Here is a 24,050-nt window from a genome sequence, read left to right on the forward strand (position 1 = left end):
CTGACTGCAGGCAGGGATTTAATGGCCCATCACTCCCGCAGGATTAGTAGCCTTCTTCTATTCCTGTTGAAAACTGATGCTCAGAGATCATAATTTCTTCTTCTATGAACTGAGTAATTTTTAATATAAAACATTAAGTCCTGCAGGGACTTGAACCTTCCTTTTCCTAGACTTCTTACAAGATTGTAGCCTCCAGTAATCTACACATCAGGGAGAGATATGGGGCCTGAAAACACAGTGACCTGATTAGTCTGTTTCCCCTATTAAGCAGTAAGCCCCAGAGGGACAAGGCATTTTCTCTGTTTACTTACATTCCCAGCACTTGCTATGTTATATCACATAGTGAGTTGTGCAATGATTGAATAAAGAAATGAGTGAATTAGCAACTATTAGAGTCTTTCAATACATGATCGCCAAAGTAATCTCCCTTCTACCGACTTAGAGTACAGCAATCCTGTAAGGGAGATAGCTCACTAGCAGAATGCTTAGTTAGCATACTTAACTAAGCTTAACCTTTGGCACAGTAGGGGGGAAGGTACATTGTATGCCAAGAATGGTGAGCTTCCAGCTCTGCCAAGGAACATTTGGGCCAGTCATTCCTCGAGGCTTCAGTTTCCTCAGAAGTCAAGCTTCTTCCTATCCTGAAATCTTACAGCAGTAAAAAATAAAATATCTGTGAAACTATGACTCCACTACAGAAAAATCAGTTTGGCACTTTGGACAGGGTCAAATTCGCTTTAAACTTTTATAAACCCCTTCTGGCATAGTGGCTTAAAGAGGGGAGGGAAGCCTCTGTGGGGGCTCCATCCCTTAGAAAAGCAGCAGTGGGGCCCAGCAACTTCCTGAGCTGGAAAACAGTCCAGGGTGATCTTGAGCCTCTTTTCCAATTGGGAAACCTTTTCTGTCATTACATGAGTATGTGCTTCAGAGACGTAGGCCCTTCCCCATAATACTTGTGGTAGCAGAGAGGCAGTGAGCTAGAATTGAGCAATAAGACATTTTGAATGAAAATACTTTATAAAATTATATTGCATTCTTTCCTATCAACATGTTTATACTCTTGCATGTTCCCCTTTCTTTCTGTTCTCATTCAATTACCACAAAAACAAGGTCACAAAGAAAATGTTTTTCCTTAAATGCTTAGCTTCTTTGCTAAGAAATATGATGGCAATGCTGATTAATCAAATAATTCTGTGCATTGATTTTTGCCTTAATGTGTTGTGCCCACAGGCTGTGATGAGGGCAAACAGGGGTGATTAGACAAGGCTCATACAATCACTCTTTGTCTCTCAGGACGAAAACCACCACTGAGCACAGCCACACAATGCTGAGAGGTGCAAACCTGTGCCTTATAACTGGCATCTTAGTCCATCTTTTCTAATAACAGACATACAGGGTAGACCAGATATCCTAAGGACTACTGTTGTCTAATGCCTGATGTTTCCTGAGATACTTGGTGTAGCATTCATTTTATTGCTATAAAAACATCCCTCACCCCCAAAACAATCTCTGTACAAAAAAAATGTATGCTCAACGAGATTATGCATCACGAATAACATCACATAGCCAGTAAGTAGCAAAATGGGGTTTAAAAGTTATCTAAGGATTTAAACAAACTAAGGGTTTAGATTGTTTTCGTTGCATATGAGATGCCAACTGATTATTACAGTTATGAAATCTAGAGTACATGTGTTAGCCTTTACTTCTTACAGAAAGTTGTTTCTTTGATTCTCATATATCTAATGGTTTCTATCTTTATAGAAGACCCAAATAGATAGATAGATAGATAGATAGATAGATAGATAGATAGATAGATAGATAGATAGATAGATAGATAGATATGCCAATGCATGTAGCCCCATGGCCAAGGATAGAACATAGTTGAGATAGTAGAAAAAGTCATTCTATATTTCAGTAGTTTTGAAAATTAAAGATGTCAAGGTACAAGCAACAGTAACACAGTAGTAAACCTCTGCCTGCCCTCTGAGGGCAAAAGGAGGCACAGAAAACGAGGTCACAAAAACCTATCCACTTAATGACTACAACCTGGTCTAAAACCATGAAGTCACTTTGTAGACTAATAGGGGACTATAAGTAGAAACAGAAGGACAATGAATAGAAACTTGGTTATCTAGTTGGAAGTATTTGACTCTTTCCCCAAATAAATTAATAAATAACATTTATGCATTTGGTACATCCTATTGCCAGCACATGCTATCCATTTGTCTAAAATGATTTCTTTTTATCAGATTAAAATATCTGCATATTACAAGTAACAGAGATGGCAAAGCTGGAACTTCAGGCAAGGGCCTGATGCCCTTCTTGCCTGAGTTGTTAATGGTCATTTATATACACCCCAGGAAGAAAATCTACTAGCTTTGCTCCAGCTTCATCACCTCGCCTACGAATAGGATTATCAGATTCCAAGCTGGCTATGTATGTCTTTAGCTTAGAGCTTCCATATTTTCCCATGCTCATGGATTCTCTCACCAGGGTTGAAATGTAAAGAATTTGTACACTGCCTTGTATTTAGTAGGCTGCCTAAGAAATGAGGACTTAATTAAGCAATACATTATCTTTTAAGTTCTTCACGTCCTTTGATGGTCTTTGAGCCAGCTAATTGATCAGTTCATTACTGTGGATAAATCCTTACGACATAATCATGATGTATCTCAATTTACATTAACTGGATGATAATTGGTAGTATATTATACAATTATTTTGGCAGTATGTTCTCATTATAATTAGGCTTCTCTCGGGCTGATATTAAAGTATATTTAGAGCCCCTGAGCATATAGTTAGTTTTAGTTATAAGGAGCAGTTCACAGATATGAATGTTCTATCTAAATCATACAACAATTAATTGACCTTTATGAATAGCCAACAATTTACTGGAAATGTTCTCCAATCAACCATGTTCATATTATTCAGAATGCCCACTTGAAGATTCTACAAATCCTCTAAAAAGTATATTTAGAAGACTGAAATAGGTTTGAACTTCAAATAGCAAGCAATAAAGTGTTGTAGATATATTTCGATGTATTTCTCTTCAGAAATATGCCAATGCTTCATTCCAGCCCCATCAAAATTTGGCTTTAAGAGAAGATAAAAATGTATCCTGGGTTTAAGGTAGATCTATTTTAGAAAAATAATCATGCAAAGAATTATAGTTGTATTTATTGGACCATATCTTAAGATTTCACTAGGAACAGTGAATTTTAGTCTTCTATACAATTGTGGAGATGTGATCCCTGTTGGGTACATACCATGTCTCCAATTTTCAAATGAACATCAAGACTATGTAAGGGGAAAAATCATGTTGCTATACCATGAAGAAGAATGCTAAAAAGAAATCCCACACTAGCTCAGAGTTGAGCATAATAAAGGGTTATTTATTTAGGGGTAGATTCACAGATCACAGTCCTCTGCACAAATGGGGAACAGGAACAGCTGTCTAAAGAGAGGGTAATCACATGTTTTACATCAGCATTTATAGTATAAGAGGCCACTCCCAATGGGAAGGTAACTTAAAGGCTACTGGTGGTAGGAATTCTTACAGCACCTCCCCCTTTTGTTTAAATAAGAAAGAACAAATATCATATATAAAAATTATAATTACAACCAATATAAACAATATCAAGCAAGAAACATGTAATAAATGTTTCAGTAATTATCCTATCTTAAGGAGTTTAAGTCTTGTATTATAAATAATTTGGCCAAGTCATGAGAGGAAAGTAACTACAACTATCTAGTCTTCAACCCCATTGAAGACCTGAGAAGGGAAATAATATTACTTGAGTAAGCAGGAAGTGAAAACAAGCCACTTCCCAAATGTGCAACAAATGACAGAGACAACCGGCTACCTGGGCAATCACCCAAAGTCTCATTTGCAACATTAGAGCAACCAAATTTGGCTAAGGCCTAGAGTAACTGACAGACCATTTTCACAGGCAGGAAATATTTCAAAACCATTTTACCCTGTCTTGGCAAGATTTGACAGTATTTTTTCTTGTATTCTGCTTGTCTGTTCAGACATAAATTTTGTCAGTGGTCGATGCATGGACAATTCCTTGCCATAAGGCCAGTATTGCCAAGAATAAAACAAGCTCCAAGTGGAGTGTCCTCGATGCTTAACATTCTCTTGGGAATAGATTGGTGCTGCCAGGAGCAATTATGTCTCATGTCAACAGAACCATAAGTTATTTAAATGCCATATTCTACAGCTCTTTGAAGGGGTTGAAGATTACCTATCTATGTAGAATACAATCTCTATGGATCTAAAGAACCTTATTAGTCTATTAGCATGACAAATATGGATGACTACTGACCTATATAACTTAAAGACTAAGATTTCATATTAGAATATTAAACAATCTTTAAACAACTGTGCAACAAATGAGGACAATGACCTCAAAATGTAAAGAACATATAAGTATCTTGACTAGAGTTATAAATGTATATTGCAATATGATAAATATATCCTAAAATTGTATCAATATACAAAATGTCTTAAGCAGAGGTAGAATGCATACAATATAGCAAAATAACGTTGCCCAAGTATACAAATATTGTAGATGAAAATAGGAACATATTAAATATAATTTAAGTTTGTATCAATATATAAGAATCTATATCAATGTAAATTGCCTATGAATAATAGCTCACAAGTATTCACTCTATTACTCACTAGTATTAGTGTGAGTAAGCTCTCACTAATCTATTATCCCTGAGTCTATATAATTTCCCCCAATCTCCAACCCTATAACAGTTATAATCAACCCCTTAATGATGTTCCTATCCCTGAGGACAACTTTGTTGGGAGATGGGACATCATCCTCTGTAATTACTTCCAGCTGTCATGGAGATGATGTTCTTTCTATGGAATCCTATGAAAGTAAAATGATGGTTGAGTTTCAATATTATTGTCTTGTACAGTTGCAAATAGGTTCTGAGTATTCAGTAGGGTTTTTCTGAGGTTGCTATTTGGAGTTCTGGCCAGAACGTTGTTTAAAAAAAAGTGCACCATTTCAACTACAAAGTTGGAACCATCTTGAGCAGCTGGTACCCAAAACAGGTCTTATAGTAGTGCTATCAGCATCATGATATCATATCAACCAGGAGGAGTTGTTTTTGTGGGGCCCCATCTTCTTCCTGGAATCTTCAAAGATTACTGCAAGAAAATTCATTGTTAATTGTGGAGAACTTAAACATTGCTTATACAGACATATATTCAATGAAAAGTATGATAGAGACAAAAATAGGTATGAAGAAAAGTAAATGTTTTTTTCCTAAATTCTCCCTTCTTTCTGTCTGACAGCTCTTGACATGAGACAGAAACTCTGAATTTTTTTAACAACATGCTTGGATTAGAGAAGGACGGAGCCATTGTCCAACTCCTTAGCCAGCTTTGATTTTTAAGTGAGCCATGACTATTGTTCTAATTTATGTTTAGAGATTCTCACCCTCAGATGACTTGTCCTCATAAGTCATAATTCCCTTTGCTTGGTGATTCTATCCAGATAATTATATTTTCCTCTTTAGGCATCTGGACGTTCAGGGTCTCTTGACTTTTTGAAGATGAATATTTTCCTGCAAAGACAAGAATAGAACCCTGCCCCAACCCTTATGAGGGTTTCCTTACCACCTGACTAGTTGTCACCTCTGTGGATGAGGTTCCATTTCTCTTTCTTAAGAGATTTCTCTTTTTCAAACTGAATCTTTATTAATTTTGTTGGTAACCATAACTTTTCTTCTCCTGTTGAAACAGAGGAAACCCTCTTCTCCAACGTAGCACATCTCCAGGCTTCTACTGTGAGGTCAACACATTTTTGAAATACACTGGCTGATTTAATTCAGAAAACTTCTATATTAGCCAATGTCTCTCTGCTGCTGTTGTTCCTTTCTCATTAGCATTAAGAAAATTCAAGGTCAAAATAGCATTATGTAATCTATTATGTAATCTATTTCTTGGAGTATTTTGCACCCCTTTCTGTTTGTAGTTTGATTTGATCTTTCTATAACTGCCTAACCTGTAGAATTGTGTAACATACCTGTAATATGCTTTATATTATAATAAGCAAAAGTGTTTCATTTTCTTAGAGACATATGATTGACCATTATCTGTCTTTATATGTGTAGGTATACCTATGATGACCATAACTTTAAATAAATGTGTAATTACCGAATCAGCCTTTTCTGAGCTCAAAGCAGTGCCCATTGAAAACCTGAATATGTTTTGGTGTACATATTTTAGTTTTTCAAACTCTGCAAAGTAGAACACATCCACCAGCCATATTTCATTCCTTTGAGTACCCTTTGGGTTACTCCCTGTAGATAGTAGTGTTTGGTTATAGAAAGAGAAAGTAGGACATCTCATTATAATCTCCTCGCTTGCTGCCATGTAATGAAAAACTCTTTCTTTAAACCTTTACTACTGACAGGATGTTTCGTATGAAATTCTGAGGCCTTCAACAAATTTCCAATCAATAATTGATAAATTTCTGCATTACCTTGTACTAGAGGACCTGGAAGACCTGTATGGGATTGGATGTGCGTTATATATCTGGGACAGAACCTATTCCTGATTATATGTTGAACCTGTACGAATAATGAAGTCAATTCAGTATCATCAGGTATAAATACAGCAGTTTCAATATGCAAGACAACTCTTTCTGCATATTGTGATCAGTAACTATATTAAGAGATTCTTTAAAACCCCTTAGTACCATAAGAATAGCATATAATTCTGCCTTTTTGACAGAATTAAAAGGGCTTTGTTCCACCTTACTTAAATCTTCTGATTGTAACCTGCCTTTCCTGCTTTATTTGCATCAGCTTAGAATGTATGGGCTCCAGTGATTGGTGTGTCCCATACAATGTGGGGAAGGATCCAAGTAGTTCTCTTTTTATAAAGAGAACTAACTTTATAGTTAATTCTATCACTTTTGAAATAATTGCTATTAATTTCTCCTAAAAATTTAGCACAAGATTTTTGCCACGGTTCATTGTCTTCCCATAATTTTTTAATTTCATAGAAGTAAAAAACACTATAATCTCTGCTGTGTCTTTACCTGGTAGTTGATGAAGTCTCAATTTTCCTTTTATAATTAATTCAGAAACTTTTTCCATATATGTTTTTAATTTTTTACTTGGTTTATGTGGTAAAAGATTCATTATAAGATAATATCTTCCCTTTGCATTAAAATTCCTGTGGGGGAAATTCTGGAAGGCAATATGACTAGAATGCAATTAAGATTTGGATTCACCCTATCCCCATGTGAATCCTGTATTTTTCTTCAACAACCATCATTCCTTTTCTGCTTCAGCTGTTAATTCTCTGGGATGGTTTAAGTCTTTGTCACCATCTAAGGTTCTGTTTAAATGAACTATTAGATCAGGTGCTATCCCAACAGCTGGCCATATAATTGAAAATGTTTCCTAAAAATCTTTGAAAGTCATTAAGGGCCCACAATCGGCCTCTCCTAATTTAGCCTCTTTCCTGAAGTCACATTTAAATATCAATTGAAGCCCATCATTCAGGACTGCTAAAATTAACATTAGCCAGTCATGTGTCATGGTTTTCATTCTATAAGCCCATGCCTTTACCATCTCCCTAACAAATGTAAAATGCAAGCCGTAAGTTACAAAATCTTGCTTAATTTCTTTTAGATCATTCATTCCTATAGGTATCTATCTACCTTCTTTGGATCCTTTTGAGCCTTTAGAACTTGATGCTTTGTCAGAGTGGATTACAGGGTAGGAAGCTAAAACCGTGGGTATGTCATCTCTGACAGCTACTGGTGATGTTAAATCCTGTCCTTGTACCTTCTTTCTTTGCTCATCAGCTTTAATAATTTTTTCAATCATTTCAAATCTTTTTACTACTGTCTTTTATAAAGCCTAAATCTCCTGGCTTGCATATATTTCTAGTGATTTCATTGAGGCATCTAGCCTCTGGACCTCATTCTGCACATGTGATTCCAAGGTCTGAAGTTTTTCATTTAAAGATAACATCTCATTCTTGGACATTATTTGGATAATGTGCAGATTGCCTTCCTGGAGAGATACTCCATCTGTTAACCTATCATAACATTTTTGTCAAATTTTGATTGCCAAATTCAACAGTATGAATTCTTTCAGATAATTTCTCAGTACCCTTTGACATGGATTCAATTTTGTCTGTCAAATTAATGTTATCCTTTTCAATAGTATTTTTTTCAGGTAACTTGATTTTTGATGGCATTAATCCTGTCAGCTAGCTGTTCATTATTAGTCTGTAAAGACTGTATCATTTCTAAAAGTGCCTCATTTTTGGCTCTGTTATCAAACCATTTTCTTAAAGATACAATACGAAGAAAAGAACTGAGTCCCAGTATCCAATAATTGGATATCTCACCATAACTTTATAAGTCTTGCAGAACACAATCTATAGCATTTGCAAAAAAGTTACTACAATTTTCCATGGTAATGTTGTCTGCCATCATATAACTTTCACATTTATTGATTTATTAATTACCTGTTATGAGGTCCAGTAAATTGTTTAAGGTATAATAATCTTTATTGCCCAGCAGGTGCCATGGTTGCAGAGTCGTGACTAGAGGCAGCACAACCGGTGGTGCCAGGCATAATCCAGCACTGCTTTGGTTTCTCACCTTGGTGCGGGTTAAATACTGAGAAATATGCTTTGCTTGACAAATTAAAAGTAATTAAATCGATTCCGTACATGGAGCAAGAACTCATGGGCAGACAGCACAAACTGGAGGCTGCACAAGTTGCCATGCGGCAGGGAATGCCGGCAGTAGGATGGGCAGGATTGTGCACAGGCTTGGAAAATTTCCAAGTAGCCACATTCAATAAGCTCCGCTGTGGTGGGGGTTTTTACAAAAACCACTTAGTAGGTAAAAGCAAGCCAAATAGGTGGGGGTGGGAGATATTTTGGGCTGTGGACCAGTTAGGCCTTTAAGCCGGTCCACCTAGTAGGTGTGGAGTTCTTACCTGTGGGGGGGGGGGGTGGCAAGTGAAAAAAGACACTATAAAGAAATCCCACACTTGCTCAGAACTGAGTATAATAAGGGTTATTTATTTAGGTATAGACTCACAGATCACAGTCCTGTGCATGAATAGGGAACAGGAACTGAATCATGTAGCCGGAAGAGAGAGCAATTGCACGTGATTTAGGCAACATTTATAAGAGGCCATGCCCAGGTGGGCAGGTAACTTAAAGGCTAGTAGTGGTAGGAATTTCTACAGCAATACCAAGCACATCTGCTTCTTCAACACTCCAAAAATGAAAAAATCTTACCAAAAGGGTCTTCCCTTACAACTTCCAACAACTATTAATCAAACTCTCTGTCATCTGGGCATTCTGTGATATATGAATTTTATTTCTCTTCAGCTAATACTTTCAGGGTTCTTTCTGTGTGCCCAATAGTACATTATGATGAAGGAATAAGAAGACTTTTAAAACCCTAGCCTAATAAATAAGGTTATCATCTAGATCAGATGATTTGTTATTTTATGCCTTTATTTGTGAGATGCAATTTCACATGCTTCATGTCATGATGAAAAACACCAAATTTAACAGTGCATACAAGAGTGCTAGGCCAGTACTGATACATAAGACACACAACCTGTTGTAGTTTATTATCATCCATACCAAGGGTGACATCATGCTTCTTGATCCCAATTTTCAGTGTTTGCCTCACCTTTTATATCATGTAATGACAGTAATTCCAAGGCCACCCCTCAGTGTGACAAACCAGGGACTTCACATCAGATGAAAATTGTACTTTGTCTTCAAATCTAATGAAGATAGAACCAGATATTCATGTCTTGTGAGGGTCAAGTCAGGTCTTCTACTTGATGAAGGCTAAGACAATTTTTCATATATAATGTAGTTCAAAATGAAGGTCAAACCACGTCTTCAGATCTGAGAAAGTTGAACCAAGTCTTTAAATGTAGTGAAGATGAAAAAACCTTCATATCTGGTGGAGAGCAAACTAGGTCCTCATATCTTACGAAGGTCAAGCCAGATCTTCTTATTTGATAAAAGCTAAACCAAGTATTCATATATAATGAATGTTCATTGAATGTTCATGAAGTTCAGCATGAAGGGCAAATCGCTCTACATATCTGACAAAGGTCAAACCAGGTCTTTATATCTGACGACCATGCTGGGCATTATTAAATCCCATTCCTGACTATCGCCCTTTCAGCTTCCAGTCCTCTTGCTTCTACCTGAAAAGGGTACCTTGTGTCCACATAGATAAGCCATGATTCCATAACATGTCCTTTGCCGTGCAAATAATCATGTGACTATGTACTCAAGTCAGAATGTGAACACCCATAGAGAACTTCAGTCTATTCTTCTGAAGATCAGGGACTTTTGGACTCACTGTGATTCTCTTCTAATAAACTATCCTTTGGGATTTAACATTGATTTGATGTGGAAGAAAACGTTGACAAAGAAGATATTTCAAAAGAGTAGCCTGTTCCTCACTTATTTCATTGATGACAGACAGTACAACTCATGTAGACTAAAACTATCCCATTCAAAGAAAGTATGGATGGGACTGTAAGTATCACAGAAAAAAAATGATGCACCTGGAGCTCAAATTTATATCTTAAAATCATTCCTCTGGTTCCTAATACCATCTCACTCTGAAGATTTTTATGCAGAAGGAGATTATTCCTGTCTGGAAGAAAAGCTTTTACTTCAGCTACAGTGTACACAACACATTTGGAAGATATTCACTTGAAGTTATTGACTAGAAGTCATGTCTGATGGCTGGAACTTCATCCTTCTATAGAGAAAACTATAAAAGTAGCAATATACTTTGGTTTAGTCAATATAAACTTCCAGTACATGTATTTTTTCAAGGGAAGAAGCAGTAATAAAAAGCCATAAAAATATTCCAAAAAATACTCAAAATAGCCCAGGAGAACTCCAGGCTCTATTTAAAGGCTTTGCAACTATAGTTACTGTATAATAGTCATTATTTTTGATATATAGCTTGCCCTTAATGATAGATGTTGGGAATTTATGGAGGATATTTGCTGTTGCTATCTCTGTAGCATGGTACTACTTTGGGAGAACAGAACAGAGTGAAGGTTAGGATTCTTTAGGCACTGAGAGATGCTATTGGAATGTTTGCCTCCATCTATCTTCCACAATGACTCTGCAGCCACCGCACACTTCAAAACCCTATAATCTAGGCCTTCTTCGTCTAAATGTCATTCAGATCTTAGAAAATACATGACATATATTTGAACATTGTGCTGCTCAGTGTACTTGATAACCACCCGTTGAATTCTAAGAGCTCATCTAAGGACTACAGAGCTAGACAGGTGCTACTGTGTAAAGGGTTCCTGACAGTTGCTAAAACCTCACAAGGCATCTGAATTACTGTGGTATCACCATTGTTAATGAGCAGTAGCTGTGTCTCAAAGAATACTGGTATTAATGGAACCACTAGAAATGCTCTTTCAGGAGCCAAGTGGCATTGAGCTTTTGTTCTTCCGTATGCAGATTAATTCTAGATAGAAATAAAAGAAGATAAAAATTGAAACAAAGGAATAGCCATGTAGACTTTCCTAGCTCAGTAGCACAAGGCAGAGTAACCAATCAAAGAAACTCACACCATCTTTTCTCCTTATGGATTATGTTATGAAGGTACAATATACTTACTAAAGACACAGATTTTGCCTCTTTTGCTATTAGTCTCCTTACGTTCTTAAAATTGACCCTCAAGTAATACAGCGTGATTATTTGTTTATAGTATCGTTAGCTTATAACGAATTAGAGCAGCCCAGAAAAAAAGACATTTGAAACAGAATAATAATGTCTATTAATTGGAGTAGAGAATTGGTAGGGGAAAGTTGGTTAAGAAAAACATAAACCTGGATGATATTTGTCCAGACAAGGAAATATAACTGTGTTTCTGACTGAAGAGCTTATGATTTTGACATTAACCTTCCAAAAAATGAAAACAAACTTGTTAGCAGGATCACTTACATGATTCCTGGTATTTATGAAAGAAGAAAAAAAAAGACATTTATTCAGAAAAAGAATAGTTTCTCCCAGTGTTAATAACCAAGCAACTGATATGCTAGAGTTAGCAAGATGGCAAATCTCCTTATCTTTCCCATCTTGTTGGCTACAGCCAGTACATGGCCTCATGTAAGCACTAGGACTTACCATCCAGTCATGTGCCCATTGGGCCAGAAATTTAGCTAACAGAATTAATGGCTTCCAAACTAGGGATCTCATCATCCCTCAACTCCATCTTGTGCCCTGTGCTGCTGAGGCTGGATTTGGCCTTGCAAACCTATTGTCTGAGCCTCCGCAGTTCTGAGAGTTCAGTCTTGTGTATCCGTACCTCACTGAGTTTTTATTTCTCTCTATGCCAATGATATGACATCACAACTTACTTGATAGTAATTACGCTTGGAAATTCGTATTATTAGAGGATTATAATAGTGTAGGCAATTAACGAGAATGTACGGTATAACTGGAGACGACACAGTTGATCCCGTATTTGTCATATAGCACTGTTTGTGATGTAATGATTTAAAGAGAAGGAGAACTTGTACTTAGCAGTGTGAACTTGGTGAAGCACGCACACTGGTTTAAGTTCACACAGCAATAGCAGCTTAGGAAACTGAGCACCACCCATCCACTCAGCCAATAAACACAGCCAAAGAATGCAGAGAAGGTGGTCGTAGAAAAAAGGCCACTTCTGCAAAAGTCTATTAGAAAACTCTCCATGCCGTGATTATAAATTTTTGTTTTTAAAACTGACATTTATCCTGATGTGACATTTTTCTTAATCCCTTCCTGATTTTAGTTGAAATACCAACATCTAAAGACAAAGTCATAAGGAGATGCTTATAAAGCATGCTCTCAGAGGACAGAGCTCTGTGTCACAGTCTATGGGCCTACGAAGGACAACTCTCAAAACACGTCTTTCTTAGAGCTTTCTCATTTATTTTTTATCTTGAAGGTTTTTCTTTCTTCTGGTTCTGAAATGTCCACAAAGCTGATAGGGTTATGATCTATACCCTGCACTTGTTTCATAATTTCTAGGAAAATCAGAACAAAGTCAGAGAGATTCTAATCTAAACTCCTAGCTAGGAAAGAGAGCAGAGACTTCTGTGAGACAGCAAATGCAAAGAAGACCTGGAAGGTTCAAGGTTTCCTTCTGCAATAAAAACAGGCCCGCCAGCTGCTGCTTGCTCTATCACCTCATCCCATTTCTAATTCTGAATAACACATAGAAAATGAATACTTGCCTCCAGAAATTAAAAAAACAATAATAAAATAATGATTTAAATGCCTTTTCTTCTTAAAAAGTGTTCAAGTTCACAACAGGGGATCAAAACCTTCTACAAGGTTCAAAAAGAAAATTTTATCAACATGAAAGCTGTAAACTCAGATGGATTTGTATTTCAGTTTCAATTCCAGAAATGATCAATTAAACTCTGTGTCCAGATTCATAGCTTAACATAAAATTTACACAGTTCCCTTTACACTATCTGATAATCAAAATGAAGAACTGGACTCCTACCGGATTCTGGCAGGCCAGCTCTTTATGCTTGAATGGTAGAAGAAACCAGTTAACAAGACCTCACTGTGCATGGTTCTAAATGCCACTGATGGCCCTAAAGCAAACCCCACCTTTAAAATCCCATCTGTGTGCCTGATACTGTGAGCACCATAGAACAACTCAGAAGTCATTAGCTCGTGAGTCACAGCAAGGGTTCCCCATCACTGGTCTTAGTTTCAGACATTTCAGATTGGTTAAATGGCCTCTGCTTCCCATGTTAGCAGAGGTGAGTGTTTCCTGGGAGTCAACACTGTGTTACCGCTGTCTTTAAATACACTCTTCCTTCTTTATTCCCCTTCATGCCAGTTTGCACATGTTAGACACATGCTCTGGCAACTTCCAGAGTCTTTTCCCATTCTTTTCGAAGCCATCTTTCTAGTCTAAGTTCTAAGTGTGTTTGGTCTTCACTACCAAGGTTCCTGCTTTCCACAGACCAATGGCGCTCCACCACTCAGATACCCTGATCCAGAACGTGTAGTAGTATCAAAGAGTTCCACAACAGCCCGGGATGGTGTATAAGAAAGGTTTATTTATTTGGAGATAAACTCACAGTAAGGGTAGCAACCCACAGTCCTTTGCATGCACAGAGAACTGGAAACAAATCCAGCAAAAAAAAAAGGAGGGGGGCTGCTTATTTATGCTTTTTGTCTGCACGTATAGTACATGGGACCACATCCAAAGTGGGCCGGTATCTTAAAGGCTTTTGGCTGAAGGAGTTCCTGTAACATGAAGGGCTCTATGATAGGCCTCAAGAAATCCTGACTTAAAAACTTTGAGAGAGCCAGACGTGTCAGGAAAAAATGCTCCAGAAAGGCAACTTGTAGTTCATCTCCTCTTTTCTAAGGTTTGGCTCTTAGAAGTTCAACTTTTTAAAACTACAGCCAGTGCTCTTAACCACTAAGCCATCACTCCAGCTCCTGGACAGACAGACAGACAAGGACTTTTTTAAGAGCCAAAGCTTAGCTCTCCACTTTATTATCCCTTTTGTTGCTTGTTTAATTCTGTTCTATTTTTGTTCTGTTTCTCTTCCCCAATGTTTCCCTTCTGGCTTTCCCGATGACTTCTCCATCACTTCCCGATGTCTACCTTTGTATTATTTATTTTTCCCTTACAACTTATATACCTCAGCAAAGTCTCTCAAGCAATAAAGAATTATAATGTGGCTTAAAAGAAAGAGAAATGTAACTTGTGCATTTCTTATTAATTCCAAAATCAAGAACAACAAGTAGCATCTAAGTAGTGCTTTTGAAACTCAGCAACAAGAAAGATAATACCCTGACGCAGAAGATGTAGAAAGCCATTCAAAACATTTTCTTCTGCATTGAGCATAAAAGTATGATCACTACATAATAAACTACCTACCTTCTATCCCTACATCTCATAGCTACCTTCCTCTTCGCCTAACAAATAAAACAGTATGTAAACTCATAGGATTTCTGGAAGTATCACGATCCTAAAGATGCAGCAGAGAATAAGCTCTAGAAGACATATTTTCTCGCATCTCTGAAATCTGTGTGTGTGTGTGTGTGTGTGTGTGTGTGTGTGCGTGTGTGTAAGTGTGTGTGTGTTTGTGTGTGTGTGGTATACAAGCAAAAGAGGGTCAATTTGGGCAAAGCAAAAATGTCAAGGAGAACACCGTGCATGATATTATTAAGTATATATGATTATAATAGTACTATTTTGTACACTAAAATAATGAAGAATAAAGAAATATACATTAAAAATCTATTTGACTAAAGAATGATAGAAATATACATGTCTCCTAATTCTACTAAGATACACTAAACAATGTTGAAAAACAGAAATAAAAGTGATGTAGTAAGTTTTCAGAGACACATTCAGTTATAGATTCTCACTTGAATACATCTGCATACTAGCATTACTCCGTCAACAAACAACAACTTGTAATCTGAGAGAAGCATTGTGCTAAGGATAAAGACTATACAATCACATTACATTTCTAGGCTAGTGGTTGCTTTTGGAAGCTTAAGGCAACAGAAAAGACAAAATCCTATGCCATCACACTCAACTCCAAACATCAGATGTGTTGACTGGAAACTACTTTTAAATTTGATCATCAGACCAATTACTTCATTAAGGGAAACTGGACCTCAGTGGCCTTCTCACCAGCCACTAACTGGACTCAGGACACTGGTCTACTAGGTCTGCAGCTTTCTGAATTCTGCGTTTCCAAGTTTTTGCAGACATGCTACTGATGGCCTTTTCTTAGCATCCTCCTTCTGACTCTTCCCCTCGTGTCTCCGTTGCAGATTTTGTTCATGGGGATGATGACTGAATACTACCACTACTTCTTCACGACCCTGGTGAGTGCTCCCGGTAAGAATGCGGTCCGCAAACGCGCTCCACACACTGTTTCACAAGCAGCCTCTCCAGAGACAAAGGGCTGCTATTGTCCCGGAGAGTCTCTTGACTTTCCTAAGACTCCTCTAAACTTGGTGTTGCTGAGCAACAGGTATCTTTATTTCTTTCAACAAAAAGATCAGCAATGCATGTCCATGAGAAGGGCGATGAAATCCCATTAAACAGGATTTTATTCTTAAAGAAGTACCATCTATAATTTCTACATTCATCAGAAGAGTGTTGAAGTGTGACCTAGGATCCTTGACTGTGACAAAGCAGCATTTCTGCCTGCGTCCAGGAGACGATGGGGTTAAGCCAGTCACCTGGTGGGTATCTGGGAACATTTCCACCAGTGAAGTTTTTGGAGGCTACATCACTAAGAAAAACAATGGTCACAGCTTAAGAAGTCCAGAAGAACCTCTGCCAGTTAAAATTTTGTCATATTATCGAGTTAAAAGTGGATTTTCTAAAGTCATTTAATACACCAAAATTATAGCTCTCTCTCAATCAACCTCAGAAATCACTCAACAGGCCCTGCATGTATACCATTCTCCCTAACACCTGCAGGATAAATTCCACTTTCTTCCATGAGAAGAAAATTCATGTAAGTTTTCTTTATGATATTTTTCATCTTTATAGTCAGCCATTTTCTTGGTAATCTTTAAGTGTTCATCAAATATAGCCTGCCCAGATTCACAGTGGGGCAGTCAGTAAGTTGCTGTTTTAGTAAATAAAATTGACAAGCCAAAGAGTGTGGGAATCAAAGGATTTGGAATAAGGAACATAGAGCAAATGCAGCAAACGTCCTTACAGCATCCCTGAGGACATTTGGGGTATAGAACATATCAAGCCATGAGCTTGTGGCCTGAAGGAAGGGGAGCAGCGTGGAAGGCAGGTTCCTATACCCACACTTTTCTGATCTATGCCTCTGTGCTGCTGCTGACCGTATCAGTTCCTCTTTCAGAACAATCGAAGCTAACATCGGTGTCCGCTGAGTGCTTTGTTTTACTCACAAATCTGGCCCTTCCCTATAACCATGAAAGCCACAGTACTGCAAGGCCAAGTGGCCTTGGACTTCAGAACGTTCTTTGGTCTCATTGACGAAGAGGTTTTTGGGAGCCATTTCAGAAACTAAACCCTAGAACCCAGGAAGACTGGTCCTCAATAGTAGCTATTGATGGAGAACACATGGTCCAGGCTTCTTTCCAGTCTACTGCTCACTCTCCTGACCTCCTCCTTCGGCACTCCCTGGGGAAGGAGCAGTCAGACATGAACTGTCTACATTCTGTATTACAGAGAAATGCCAAGTTGTAGGACAGCTAAGCTCTACATATGTTTAATATTTTCATCATGAGAGATTCAGCACACACGTTGGAACTTTATGTAGCTAAATAGCTTTCCCTCTACTCATTGAAGGTACAAATGATAACTCTTCTGGCTCTTATTCTTTGTATTTGCTTTGTGTTTTCCTACAGTTTGATCTGTATTCGGCCCTATTGCTTTTATATTCTAGCAACTTTACCTGTAAACATTAATAAAAATTTTTTGAACCCTTAATGAAAAGAAAAAAGTTACACACACATACACACACATATTATATATATATATAACATATATATATATAAAATGTATATATTATAATGTTGAAAAGGCAGTATAGGACTGGAAAGGTGGCTGGCTCAGTGGTTAAGAGCACATACTGTTCTTGCAAAAGACTGGAGTATTGGTTCCCAGCATCCATGTTGAGAGGTGGAAGACTCATAACTAGCTACAACTCCACTGCCAAGTGATCAAATGCCATCTTCTAGACTCTACAGGCACCTTCGCTCAGTTTCACATACCCACACAGACACAGACAACCAATTGAATAAAAAATAATAAAAGAAGGGATCTATACTTTTAAAAGACAGTATAGCTTTCTTGATCTAGAGCTAGCAGTGCATGGCTGTGACCTGACAACTTTTCTGCCCAGTCCAAAGTTATCATGGGAATGGACAGCAACTAGAAAACATCTTCAGAAGGGTGAGAGTGTTGTATCTTCTGCAAACGCAAATTGTGAAGGAATCTAGTGCCACTGCCTTGAGTAACTGCCATCCTCACCGTAGCTGACCCATGGCGGACTCCGTTTCAGAACACCTTTTCATTGCTAACAATGTCTGCATGAACATTTTTCTGTTAAGTGTCATTTGGGGCTGGTTTGACTTCTTCCCAAATGTGGAATATTTTTAGTGCCATGGTTTTACTCTAAACCTTTTTATATAAAAATAAAAGTGATCATACTGTTTTGAATACCTATCTGGTGATAAAGTTCTAGTTTCCATGCAGTTTCATGTGTTCTGGAAAACACGCGGGTAGGTTAGGAATGTTCTCTGATACACTGTTAGAAAATTAGTCTCCTGGAAGTTTCCCCAAGTCCATAACCACAGAGTCCAATATAGTCTCTAAAAGGCCCTGATTCTGAGCCCTTATTCAGTGACTATTCTTTTACTCTTGTTGAATGGAACAAAAGTTGCCATCAGGGAGTCACAGGATGCTTTTTTTGCCCTCCAGAAGTCTTCTTTCCTTCCATGCAGACTCCGTATTTCACCTAAGCAGCATGACCCAGAATAGGCAGAAGCAGCAGCAGCACTGAGGATGGCTGATACTGCTGCTGCCCGGTGCTTCCGTCGTGGTCCTGTCACCATGAAGGACGTTTTCCTTTAGCTGTAAAATAAAAGCACAAAGGCAAAGAGCCAGAATGGACTCATCTAACTCTTGTATTCTAGAAATAGAATTCTTCACTTGCAAATATATCCCAGGTCTAAGGCTAGAAAAATTAATGGTAAATTTCTCTTTTTCATTTATCCGGACTTAACATTCCTTCATACACAGGATGCAATAACACTGCCATTTGAGTGTTCATCTTTTTTATTGTTTCTGTAATCATTTATTTTCTTTTTTTTTCCTTTTCTTTCATTTATTTTCTTTTAGGTCAAGAACATCAATAATGCTAATGAATTGCTACTTTTGTCTTTATAACGCTACACAGGACTTGTTTGCTTTAGACCTGGAACTTTACAGGTACAGTGGTGTAAATATGACTGGGTTTCGGTTGCTGAATATTGACAACCCTCACGTGTCATCCGTCATTGAGAAGTGGTCCATGGAAAGGTTGCAGGCCCCACCCAGACCTGAGACTGGCCTTCTGGATGGCATGATGACAGTGAGTAGTTTTATTTCACTTTTAAAGTATGTTTTATTTATTTATTGTTTGAGATTTTCATGTAAGTGTGGAATCTGTTTCACGAAATTCATCCAGACTCCCTTTGTTCCACCCCAAAGTTTCAGATCATTGTGGAAAAGAGTATAGATGTGGGCAGAAAGATTGTAAAAGACAGCATATAATTTTAATGAAATCTCATGATTACATTTTAACTGTATAGAAGTAAAGTTAAGCATCTACTATGCTTTCAATAGTGTAAGTATATGTTATTATAATACATACCTTGAGAATGTTCAAGAGGGAAGGAAGGATGATCTTTAGACATTTTCAATCTTGTGTCTGGCTATTATCAGAAGCTATAAGCCTTACATTTCCAATTGCACTTGTCAAAAAAAACCTTAAGTTGCTATCATCATTGTGCAAATTAAGAAAGAGCAGGAACAAAAGAAAGGGTAAGGAAAGAGTGTTCACCCATGGGTCTGTCTCTGCAGGGGAGTGGGAAGGAGTGAGAAACATCCTGTTTATGATCATTATCCAGAACTAATCAGCAGAAGCAGGTATAGACAAACACCAGATCTCCACATGGCCTGTTGGGTCACGTACTGACTATCTCAACTTCACATGGGCACCCTTCTGCAGACTCTGGCCATGCTTAACTCCAGTAATATGTCACTCCTGACACAGAGCAAGAGTCCGAGGTAGTTGCCTGAACAGAAACTTGCAAACTGCCTCATAGAGATCTTGAAAGAAGCATCATTTATCTCATGCTGTCAAATGTATCTACCCTTGCTCTATATCTCTAATGAGGCTCTCTGGGTGAAGAAAATAGAAGGAAATAATAATAATAATAAAATCCTTGCTTCCTTTGTAAGAACAGTGCTACTAACGGGAGAGATATTGGGAACGCGAGCAGGGAATAGCATTCTAAATTGGTGTAATATTTCACTCTTCGTTCCCATCATCCAGAGAAGCATTCTTGCTTTTAAGATGCAATTTACTGATAACTGAAAGGTATCATCTCACTGAAAAATGAACTTAGAACTTCCTTTTTCATTTTCCTGTGAGGAACAAGTGAAATGGAGGAAATAAATGAATGAATTAAATGGTTCTGGGTGGTTCTGTATTCAGAGACCCTGACTGTTTTGCAAGCCTGAAATAACTCTTGAAAGACACAGCGATCTGGGAGGTAGTGATGGAAAGAGCTTGGGCACAAATGAGTCTTCTGTCATTTGAAGCATTGCTTTGGGTGAAAGCAAGTAGCGAATACCCAGAAAAAAAGCTAGACCCCAGAAAAGCAAGGGGACTGTCACCTCCCTGGTTCCAGCAAGATTTCTATCCCAGGGTGATCTAGCCCTCCCATAAGTCTTTCCAGCACCCACCGTGCAGCTCTAGACAGTAAGAGTTGGAAGCTATTCTCACACTGATAATGTCATAGCTTCATGCCAAACGTTGAATATCCTTCACAAGAAAGGCTTAATTTACCAAAAACAAAAGTTTCACTCTGTTCAATTATATGGAGCTGACAGAAGGAAGATTTTTATATATTGAGCAAGTTGAAAACCATGGAACAAGGAAGATAGAGCTATAAAGTTTTCACAGATTCAGGCTGCATAAGATAACTCTGATCCTCAGTGTTGTTGCCAGTCACCTGAGCTAACAACAGCCCCCGGGGCAGGAAGAATGTTAAAGCTGGGACCTAATTTAAATAAGATGCCATGATCTGTCCAAAGAACAGATGGACAATAGGTTTGAGAAATGCTTGTATTTCTATTATTGTTTTATTAATAATAATAAAAGAAAAATTATGGTTAGAGAGATAACTCAGCATTTGTTTCCTCTGAACATGCCTGTGAGGAACCAAGTTTGAATCTCCAGAATTCACATAGAGTGGGGACAGTAGCAGGGATCTATAAACTGACTTCTCCTACAAGGAACTGGGAAGGGAAAACTAGAATTCTCAGAGACTCCTGGGCTATGTTAGAGCTCAGTGTTCAGACAACAACAGAAAAAAAGAAAAAAGAAACAGTCTCAAGCAGGGTAGAAGGTAAGAACAAACATTGCAGGTTGTCCTCCTCCTCTACAACTGTACTGTGTGTAGTACACACACACACACACACACACACACACACACACACACACACACACACCTCCTACTCACAAAACGTTTTATGAAAAGCAAAATGAGAATGTATAAAACTAGGAGAGTGTTTCAGTGGAATGCTGTAGAATCAGTTCCAATAACTATGACAGGGCATGCCAATAGGAGTAAACAACAGTGAAATAACACAGCACCTTCCTGTACTGATATTTCATTTGTATTTTAATAAATGAAGCTTGCCTGAAGATCAGAGAGTAAAACAGCCCCACTGATCAGTCTTACAGTGCAGGCAGTGATATCACACACCTTTAATCCCAGTACCCCATTAGTTTGCCATAGAAACTGGGAAGGAGTGGTGCATGCCTTTAATCCCAACTCTAGAAAGAAACATAAAATGGGAGGAGACAGCTCTCAGGCTCATCTCATTTTGAGATTCCTACAGGCAGGATCACCATTTCGGATTGAGGTAGAAGTAGGAGTCAGAGGCTGTCTATTTTGCTTTTCTGACCTTCAGGTTGAACCCCAATTTCTGTCTCTCGGTTTTTATCAATCGTACTACACCTACAGAAGTTGAGTAAAACAACTATGTAGATAGTAGGAGAGTAGAACTCTCCTGGTTTTATAAATTCTCATTTTCTTTTCATAAAATTTGTGAGTAGGAGGTGTGTGTGTGTGTGTGTGTGTGTGTGTGTGTGTGTGTGTGTGTGTGTGTACTACACACAATACAGTTGTAGAGGAGACAGACAACCTCCAATGTTTGTTCTTACCTTATACCCTGCTTGAAACTGTTTCCTTTTTCTTTTTTTTTCTTTTTCTTTCTTGAAGTTATGAGAGGCATACTGCCAACCAACATTTACCCAAACAATGAAAATGGAACCTGAATCTTTCTGTTTTACCTGAATGCAAATGATTTAGAGAGTTAGAGAGCTAAGTCATAGAGAGGAAAAAGGGCATGTCTAAACATGTCCAGTGGATCAATTGGAGTCAGAAGAGCATATTTCGTGACCACAACTTCAGATTCAATGTTAAGTATTCTTTGATTTTTAAGTCGCCTCAATCAAAATGCTTCTTCACTATCCCAAAGGAAAAAACCTTTGGATATATGGATAAACTCCTATATCCTCGCCTATAATTACATGCATTGTTGCCCTGCCTGCCAACATTCACTACTATTCAAGCTACTCAATACCTCTTCACTAGTAAGGCCTCTGTGAAGTGAGATATATTATAATAGATTACTCTGTTATTCTCTTCATCCTTACCCATTTTACTTTTCTATCCAAGCCTTGTAACCGCTCATGTTATAGTTTGTTTTGTTGGATGAGTGTCTTTCTCTATGAGATTATAAACATTTAGATAGCAATACTTTCTATTTCTGTAATATGGTCTACCCCCCAGGATTAGAAAAGACAAGGCACAAAGAAAGCTTTAATAACTATGTATTTGATAAAATAATTTATTCAGAAAATAAATTTAATTAAGATCATACCAAAACAGAAGATGTTTAAATGAGGAATATTCATATAGCCCCAAAACATTTCCCTGGAAAGCCAAAGTTCTTACAAGCAAGAATCATGGCGTATTAATGAAGATGGAGGTTATTCTCAAATAATAAATTATTATAAGCTAATAATTTATAAACTACTAATCGCATTCCTAGTAAGGACACTAGTTAGTTTTAACTCTCAACTTGGTACAACCTAGAGTCACCTGGAAAGAGAAACTTAAAGACCAACTCAAGTTGGTCTATGGCATGTATATAGGGGATATTCTTGACTATTAATTGATGATGGAAAACCCAGCCCATTGTGGACAACACCATTTGCTATGCAAAGGTATTATGCAAAAGAAAACTAAAAAGGTAGCTGAATAAGCAAAAAAGAAGGCATAGATCCATACATTTATTCTTGCTCTGCTCTTGGTTTGTGGAAGTGATCCTCATTGTTGCTGCCTTGACTTCCCCAAGATAATAGGCTGTATCCTGGAATTGTAAATAAATTGCAATTTCAGGATATTTGTCACAACAACAGAAAAGCCACTAGAACAATAAATAATTATAAATAATCCCATTGATAAAGCAAAATTGTGTTTTCTAAACATCATCTGTTTCTTCCTGGCGCTCTCCTGGATGCATTGCCTGTGTCCACTCTAGTCATTTTCTTACAGGTACCACATACATTTATACATTATAGGTGTGAGCATGCAAGAATTAGAATATCACGAGGAAAGTGTGTTTTGAATACCTGTTGACTTATCCATTTTTAAAACAATTTTTTAAAGTTTTTCTAATAATTTTGTTCACAAAAACTGCTTCAAGAAATGTCATCATATATGTCAAAACACATCTATATCTGAAAATAGAAAAGTCAGTCACACCCAAATTCAATTTAGTTGAATTTAGATTTAAACACAGATATAATTAAAGAAAGAAAAGCATGCTTTAAGGATTGAGCTAGGAAAACTGTTGTTTGGCTCAGTTCGAACCAGTGAGGAACACTAGTGGAAAACATCTCAAGATTTTTTTAAAGTATTTTTGTCCCAACTGGAGTGCTAATTAGCATAGCTAAAGTCTAGAATGGTTTTCATAAAGTCTACTTTGCTTATTTTTGCTTTTCTACATTTTTCCCTGAGTACTATGGACTCATTCAAATGATAGTGTTTTGTATTGATGGGGAGATGGAATGGCTCACTTTCAGGATGATTTTTCTCTGATCATAGAGCATGATGATATGTGTTAGTTATCGTTCTGTTGCTGAAATAAATCAAAATAACCAAGGGCAACTTA

At 37.6% G+C, this 24,050-nt stretch overlaps 1 protein-coding gene across 7 annotated transcripts in view; it reads left to right on the plus strand.

The window, feature by feature from the left end:
- Positions 1 to 24,050, plus strand: part of Grik1 (glutamate ionotropic receptor kainate type subunit 1) — a 391,370-nt gene that overhangs the window by 267,749 nt on the left and 99,571 nt on the right. For all 7 annotated transcript variants that reach the window (XM_087899389.1, XM_087899394.1, XM_087899401.1 and 4 more), the window contains exons 5-6: positions 15,875 to 15,928; positions 18,994 to 19,167. In XM_087899389.1, the coding sequence (XP_087755515.1) occupies positions 15,875 to 15,928; positions 18,994 to 19,167 (228 nt within the window). The remainder of the gene's footprint in view (positions 1 to 15,874; positions 15,929 to 18,993; positions 19,168 to 24,050) is intronic.

The sequence above is a fragment of the Myodes glareolus genome, chromosome 2 (assembly GCF_982192425.1).
Source record: "Myodes glareolus chromosome 2, mMyoGla1.1, whole genome shotgun sequence".
Lineage (NCBI taxonomy): Eukaryota > Metazoa > Chordata > Mammalia > Rodentia > Cricetidae > Myodes > Myodes glareolus.